General features: G+C 45.9%; 1 protein-coding gene across 7 annotated transcripts in view; it reads right to left on the bottom strand.

The window, feature by feature from the left end:
• snx19b (sorting nexin 19b) overlaps positions 1-7,751 on the bottom strand; it is a 48,195-nt gene extending 40,444 nt beyond the window's left edge. For 5 of the 7 annotated variants that reach the window (XR_014802145.1, XR_014802146.1, XM_084949893.1 and 2 more), the window contains exons 1-8: positions 7,545-7,749; positions 6,644-6,921; positions 6,319-6,513; positions 3,632-4,852; positions 1,498-1,696; positions 1,287-1,387; positions 1,076-1,195; positions 747-871 (exon numbers count right to left, since the gene is read on the bottom strand). Coding sequence is in view for 5 of the 7 variants with exons in the window: in XM_084949893.1 (XP_084806019.1) it covers positions 747-871; positions 1,076-1,195; positions 1,287-1,387; positions 1,498-1,696; positions 3,632-4,852; positions 6,319-6,513; positions 6,644-6,847 (2,165 nt within the window). In the remaining 2 variants the exon portion in view is untranslated. Of the gene's footprint in view, positions 1-746; positions 872-1,075; positions 1,196-1,286; positions 1,388-1,497; positions 1,697-3,631; positions 4,853-6,318; positions 6,514-6,643; positions 6,922-7,103 lie in introns of all 7 variants that reach the window. The other 2 variants (XM_084949897.1, XM_084949894.1) reach the window with 2 other exon arrangements.
• Positions 7,752-8,086: the final 335 nt, after the last annotated feature.

Raw genomic sequence — 8,086 nt, 5'->3', positions numbered from 1 at the left:
AAGCCTGGTTTTTATTACACAGTAATAACTGTACCGCAATCATCCCCACTACAAAGACAAGTGATGAGTTAAACCAGTAAAGATCCATGCTACTGCACGGGCGTCTCACGCTGCTTTGAAACTGTGGAGGGCCTCTTCAGTGTTCCCAGTCTGGGTTGACTTCATCGTCGGGAACAACAGCTCTGCATCAGTAAATGTCCAGTAAGAACTGCAGTCAGATTTATGATGCGAATGCACCGGTGACACACACACAGTGCACTCAGATCATAACTGTGGCGCCAAACACATTTTGCTTTTCCAAGATCTCCAAGACTCCTCTTGTTCAGGGTTGATCTGTTTGTTTCTCCATTTCTATTGCTGTTATTTCAGTTTTTACATTATACAGGTGGTATACAGTATGACAGTGTCTAAGGCAGGACAGGCAGGGAAAGACGTAATAAAAGAACAAATAGAAATGCACAGTGTTTCGCTAAATGTTGCATCTGTAAGAAAAACAAACATTCAGCACCTGGAGCACAAAAATTAAAAAATACGTTTAACTTGTGTGATCTAACCCGACTCAAACCGCTGACCTTCTGACTCGTGGACGACCTGCTCAAACTCTTGTGCAGCAGCTACTCCAAAAAACACAAAAGTGAGTCCTCACAGCATTGCTCTTAGCTAGCTCTGATGGTGAGATGATCACAAGATAGACGCAGGAGGTGCAGGAAGGAGCGTGCTCCACTGAGCCTGCACGTGTTTCTTACCTGCTCTTCTTATCGGCACCTATTTTGCCTCCATCCACCTCAGTCTCATTATCCTCTGTGGGGCTCTGAGGCTCTGAGCGAGGAAACGCCGTCTTCAGGGTGTCGACGATGGCATTCACCACAATCTGCACGAGTAAACACATATGAGCTGTATTAATTCCATTTATTCAGGTTTATTTATCGAGCGCCAAATCCCAACAACAGCTGCCACGAGGCATCACAAACTGTGAAACCAGAGCAGGTTATTTCTTCCATATCAGTGCTCCGTCTCAGCAAACTAAGCACAAACACTCATGTGTCACTCACTCGTGTTAGAATGAAATATTCACCTTGTCTATGCGTGACACAATGAAAGGTTTCTTGACAAAGGCGATCCTGGCATCTGTATTGAGAGCGAGAAATTCCTGCATCTCCTCACTGTTGGCTATTTCAGGGATGGCGCACAGTTGCTGAAAAGGTTGAAACAGAAAGAAGCCACCAGAAATGTAGCAGCAGGCCAACAAACAACACGAGTGCACTACAGAAAGGTTTTCCACCAACTTTTAGAAAGGTCTCCAGGAGGCCCTTCCTGGCTTCTATCTTATCACTGTCCATGTTTCCAAACGGCATGTCTGGAAATATTTTCTTTGGACCTTTCACGCCTGGAAAAAGATCAGATGAGTCAGACTGGAACAAACAAACTCTCTAAGGTTCTCAAAGGTCTAATGCAACACTCCTTTCAAATGTCGAGCAAAATATAAAACTTCTGTACCTTTGATGAGTTTCCTCAGTTCTGTTTTTTCTTCCAGTCGTGTCTGCAGATTGAGGAACTCGCTGTAGCGTCTGTTGACCGTGTGATAGGCCACAGACTGAGCAGAAGATGGATTCTCACAGCCCGTCTGTACAGTTTCTGCATCCTCAAAGCCGGCCTGGATGCTTCCCGGGTTCTCACAAGCCATTGCTGTCTCATACTGTAAAGATAAAAAACAAACTGTAAGGCTTCACTGATATCCCAGTGAACGTAAGAATGCACCAGTACAGGCCAAACGTTTGTGACTGTATTCGCATTCCCATCAGTCAGTGCAGGAAAACATGAAGTTTGTGACCCCTTTTATTTATTTTTTTATTGTTATTTATTTTATTTTATCTTCAGTTGTTACAGACGGGACAGACATGGCTGGGGATAAGAAAGGGAGAAAGAAAGATGAAGGAAAAGAAAAACAGAGGGGAAGAGGGACAGTGAGAGAGGGCACTTAAAAAGAAAAACAAACCTCTCGGATCACCTTTTGAGAGAGAAAAGAGAAAAAAGGGAGAACAAGCAAAAAAAGAGCAACATAATAAACACAGCACCACCACATTAATAGCTAACAGTAAATAACAGTAAATACTAAATATTGAATGCTGTTGTGTGGCACGCAGGACCTACAGCGCACAATGTGCTGTGAGGCAGCAGCCAAGAAAGGTGTCGTTTGTGTCTGTGAACACCTGTGTGCACACCTGTGTGCATCAGCACGCTTGTATTCAAAAGGTTTCTCCATGTAACGACCTGCTAGGGAGTGTAGGGAGCCATAGCCCCGCCCCCAGGGCATGAAGCAGGTATGGAGGAGATCCAGGCAACAGATATCCAGAGGCCCCAGAGTGCGAGGACCCAAGGAGGACCATCGGAGGGACATCTGTGCCACCCTCCTGGGAAGAGCTGAGGAGAGCCGCATGAGGGGTCACCCAGTAGCCACGGAGCAGAAGCCAGAGGGGGCTGCAGTGACGTGCCGTGGGCTCTGCGGGCAGCCAGCTGTGGCCCAGAGGCCTGAGGGCCCCCCACACCTCAGAAAAGGCCTGACCGAGCCACAGGCGCCCGACCGCGCCAAGCAGCCACTGTGAGTGAGCCGGTACATATCTGAGCGCCCAGCGCCGCGCACCAAGAACCACCAACGCACTGACACCCGAGGGCATCAGCCACCGGCAGGGAGCGTGGTGGGGGGAGAAAGGCCTCCGTACTTTGGAGGGCCTGGAATGTTCCCAGAGGGGCGGAGTCTAAGACCCAACCTGACATATAGACACAGACGAACAGGCACACAGACACAAACCTGCATTCCCACCCCCATATACACATATACAAATACTCAGCACTCACCCAACGTAAAGACAGACAAATAGACACTGTACACACAATCACACTCCCCAAACACACTTTATACCCCAGGTCCAGCTACCCTCACCCCCAGAGGGGGAAACTGCACCTAGATGTTACCCTTTGTGTTAAGGTCTAAAACTGATATTAATTATGTGAAATTAATTTTGCCTTTTTATTTCATGTCCACCTGAGAGAACAAAGTTTCCAAATAGACCCTCACTCAGTCACTGCTAAAGCTCGGCCCCAGCCCTCCTCCTTCGGGTCGCTCATCAGCGCGGGGATGACAAACTGCATTACTTTGAATCCTGTGTAACTGAGTTTTTTTCCTCTTAATAAAGAACATCCTGTGTTTTGTGTTTAGTTGTGTTATCTTTGTCTAATATTTACTTTTGTTTGATGGATTAACCTTGCTAACCAAACGTCCTAGCACTGATGGGGATTTATTTAACGTTTTAGTAAAACTCTAAAAACTTTCTCCCAGTGCAGAACATCAGATATCAGAACGAGTCCTGTTTCTGTGTATTTTAGGGTTTTAAACTCTTAGTTATTAAATAAAACTGAAAGTTAAATATGTTGAAATATTAAAATTACTGCCTTTTATCATCATTATATTTGTCAGTGCAGGAAAGCTCATTATCATGGCCAAATGCCTGATAGAGAGGACACTCCTGAAAGCAGTGCTGTAGCACTCTCTGGGTGTTTTTCTGTAGGTCGTAGATCAGCCCAGTAAACACCAACCAACAACTGCAACGTAGCAAAGTCACATTGTCCTTACTTTGATGGTGTAAAGTGTGTAGGGGTGCGAGCCGGTGCCTCGGTGCTCCTTAGCCGTGATGGTTCCAGTGATGCGGAGGTTTTGGATGATGACGGGTCCCTCGGGGCTGCTGAGGGGCTCAAAACTGAACGTGGGGACAGAGGAACAGCACTGCAATGTACTGACAACACTCAGCTCATTAGGATTCATTACCCCAGTCTGCTCTGCGCCTATAAGAAGGCCTCTGTTGGCGATTATAGACGGGGAACTGCCTTCTCTCTCCAAGGAACGAATCCTGCTGATACTGGAGTCCCTCTCTGCTGTGCTGAGCGATGGCAGGACGCAGCCATTAGTCTGCTCCTCCGATTCTGAACTCAGCAGGAATTTGGTTTGGCCGTCCACTGGACTGTGGCAAACATCCTCCAAATCCAACCCGTAGTTGGTCTCGACAGATGTGGCGCAATCTTTCCTACTGTCATCCAGACCATCATCTTGTCCGATCATGACCAAAGAATCGCTGGAACTGCGTTTAAAATCAGCCAAAGGAGAATCCGGGTCAGAGTCATTTTCCTGGTAAAATGGGTTTGACTTGCTTCCTCTTGTGTAGCGCCTTAAAAAGGGTGGAACAGTTTCATCTTCTTCGGCGTTGTGTTGTGGAAAGTCCGCCTCCGTGGAGTCGGGCACATCATAGGCAGCGGGCGTGGCGGTCTCTGTGTGACTGATCTTTTCAGCCTCCGCTCTCTGCGCAGGAACGTCGCTGTTCTCTTGAGGAACATGTGCTGCCTGCCATGCTGGAGCGACCTCTGGGTCATTAGGTGGAGAGGGTAGGAGCGGGGATGAATTTGGTGATTCTGTTGTTTCTGGCGGTTGGCTGACAAATATTTTAAGTATGAGGAGGTTTAACCAGTCAGGGTCTGACAGTTTGGCAACGAGAGGCAGCAGGACATTACAGGTTATCAGCTCTCCAACCACAAACCGTCCAGTGCGCGTTTCCAAGTGAGGTGAAGGCACTAAAACGTGCAGCAGCAAGTCTGCGACTGCTCTCGCATAGTTGACTTCCACCGTTTCGCTGGTCACGGCGAGGTGAGGGGTGCTGATGCTGGAATAAGCCTTCCACAGCTGCTCGTTCTCGCTGCTCTCATTTGCCCTCAGAGACACCTGCTGCTCGGTCACCAGCTCCTTGGCTTTCATGTAGTCCTGTAGATGGCAGCCGAACAGATCGAGGACCCTCTGGGTCAGTTCCTGCAGAATTCACACATTAACACGACCCATTAGAGAAATTCTCTGATTCTCTCCATTTTTAATTCTGCATGTTAAATTAGTTTCTTTACAAGCAAAGAAATGTAATAATTCCTGTGAATGTTGCCGTTAATGGTCAAACATACAGTAACATACACTAATAATGGTGTGACCCTTTGTGCAGCAAATACTACTGATCATCTTGTAAGATGGCACAAGTAAATAGTTTGTTCTGTTTCATGCTGGATGTAAGAAAAATGACTAAAGTGACACCGACAAAGGTCGAATAGGCAGAAGGGGCTAGAGCATCTCTGTGGTGAATACCATAGACCGGTGCTGAGCTCTTAGTGGATGTGCTGAAATACTTCATATGAGGATTTGAACTACTTGAAGTCTAAATCGCAACTCACAGGACCTGCTGTCACCTACCATACAGTGCTTCTTATAGAGCTCATGGTTCTCAGAGTCTGAGCTGGTACATAAAGGGAACTACTGTGGTTTCTCTTATTTTCTGTCATATACATTTTGTTACAATAATGTATTATCAATAAAAATGCCCAAATTTTCAAATGTTGAAGTCAGCGACTGTTAAATAATCCCTCTGAGTCAAAAGTCCAGTGTTCAATGGGCTACGGCAACGCTAATAAAAGGTAATAATCATGCAGAGTTAACCTTAAACCTGGACCGTCAGCAGGACACTGGGTCCTAGCAGGTCCTGGTTTAAACCTCAGAGGACGATATATTTTCATTTCATTCGGTCTGTGCATTTCTGGTTCCTGAAAAAACCTACCTGAGCCCATCTTTAACCTCCTAAGACCTGAACTCTTCCACGACATGCATTTTTAATTTCTCTTTGATATTTGGGCTGATTGGGGCCCAATGAATGTAAAAACAAAGAATTACCAGGTTTTTTTTCAACCTTATTTTTGTTTTTAAGAAAAATAAGAGCCACATATGAGGATATTCATTTAATATTTTGATAGAACAGTAGCAGGATAATGTCCTTGTAAGTGGATATCAGGCCCATGTAGAGCAAAATTGAGTATTTTAGTCTAAATAACCCAAAATGTGATGTCCACGTATGTGGACGCAGGTCCTAGGATGTTAAAGAACTCCTCAACAGTCACATGACCTGTGGTAATGGGTCACACCTTTCCTAATATTTACCCAGCTACAGTCCAGAATGACTTGTTTACTAACACTTATCAACACTGGTGGAGCAATTACTGTATACATTATTTTAATAGATGGTTTTAACCATTCCAGACTTTTGGAAATCTCTTTACAGATTTTAATGCAGATTTACAAGTGCTCCTCATCCATAGCAACAACAACTGTAAGCAGGTTAACACAAACACTTGTTCTTCAAGTACTTGTAGTGTGCCTGGCCTTCACATTAACTACAGAAAATTCTTGCAAGCACATTGTTAGACCTTGTGAAAGCTCCCTGCTCCTTTAAAGCTCAGTACCTTCCTGTCAGCTGTTCTTGCTCGCAGTTTCAGCCTCATGGCCATGGAGATCATGGCTTCTTCAATCTCTGTTTCAAAAGCACTCTCAGAGGACACAGTGGAGTACCAGGAGGTGACAAAGTCTCTGATGATTTTCTTCACTGTGTTGTGGATCTCCTGGTCCAGATCATTTTCATCCTTCTCAGACTTTGGAATCTGAAAATTAGTAATACCATAATGAGGGAGAATGAGTGGAGTCTAAGGTTAACTTAGCCCAAACTGTTTATAATCACATCCATATATTGTAAAACATCAAGCTGTAAACCATCATTAATTATAGACCTACTTGCTCCCAGGTGATAAACCTCTCCAGGTGAATCACACTGTTGGACTCAAGAACAGTCTGCGAACCGAGCCAGCCCCAGAGCACCAAGAGCAGGCTGGTGAAGACACACAGCAGCCAGATGTTGACCAGCAGGTGGAACAGCACCAGCCAGGCCAACACCACACCGACGCCCAGCAAGCTCCTCTGTCCCCACACCTCAGCCATGATGCTGCAGGGTTTGCTTTCTCAATGGCCTCAACTGGAGAAGTGAAGATCAGGCGTGCCGGGTACCATCACTCCTTAAAGAACCAAAACGATAACACCTGAGTGTAACATCGGAAACAGGACGGGAAGCTGAGTGCAAGCAGAGTGGGGTTAAGTTGAAGTGAAGGGAATGAATGTGTAACACAAACATATCATCCACGCTGCTTATCACGTATTGACAGCAAACAGAAGAAGTGTTGTAAAATGCTTCACTGACCTCAGGGACGATGTGTCTCGCGGGCACGTATTTGCTGAGCCAGCGCGTGCACGCTAAAAGCTAACGCTGGTTGTACCGTGCTTCGGGAGTAAATGAACGTTTACATGCTGCACTAGCTAACCCGGTGTAGCTACGCTACGGTCATTTATGTCCGCTAACGGTGGTACTAGCGTTAGTCCAAAGGCATTAACTGTCGTGCTGAGACCGAACTCCGCTCAGAAATGTTTCATGACGGTGTACGTCCGACAGGCTGTGGCAGCAGCTAAGCAAGATGTCAAGATTAATGTCTGCCCTTTAGCTGCTTCCTACGTCAGTAACAGCAGCAGAGACGGGCTGACAGGTAGCTGGAAATATGAGTGGCATCGTTGCTTCTTTGTAAAGATGCTGAAATGAAGATAACGCGCTGTATTTGTCAGAGAGCTGCAGCACGCATATACCAACCTTACAGTGCTGAACCAAAGACACGTCACTCCAGGAGCGCGTGACGCCTGCTCATAAACGCATACAACAAGCTACAGCGCGAGCTCAGACAGACGTGCACCCTGCACGAGCCGTCCAGCACTCAACGAGAGGTCTCGTGAGCTTCTCGGCGTCAACTCCTCGGTCTGGTTTGTTTACTTCCTGTATTGCGAGCTATGACGTATCGATTGGGGCAGGCTCCAAGGCTTCGGAGGCAACTGACTTCCGGTATTTGCCAAAAAGTGATTGCCCGTATTTAAACTGCTGTAAATGGCTTGTTGGCCTATAATATGTGAAATATATTTCAAATGTATCCCTCACGAATGATATCAAGTCATCGTGAGACACAAACAGCATTCCCGTCACAACGCAATCAGTTTACGGCAAAGCGACTTTTATATATCTTTGATTTATCCAGTTAAAAATCCCTCTTTGTAAGTCCTGTTCACTAAAGTCTATTCACCAGTATAAGTAAAGACATAACACATAAAAAAACACATGGAGACCTTGGAAATCAGTCTGTA

The sequence above is a fragment of the Perissodus microlepis genome, chromosome 14 (genome assembly GCF_051167445.1).
Source record: "Perissodus microlepis isolate ML-2025 ecotype Zambia chromosome 14, ASM5116744v1, whole genome shotgun sequence".
NCBI lineage: Eukaryota > Metazoa > Chordata > Actinopteri > Cichliformes > Cichlidae > Perissodus > Perissodus microlepis.
Note: the sequence above shows the minus strand (reverse complement) of the source record. Positions and strands in the feature narration are given on the sequence as shown.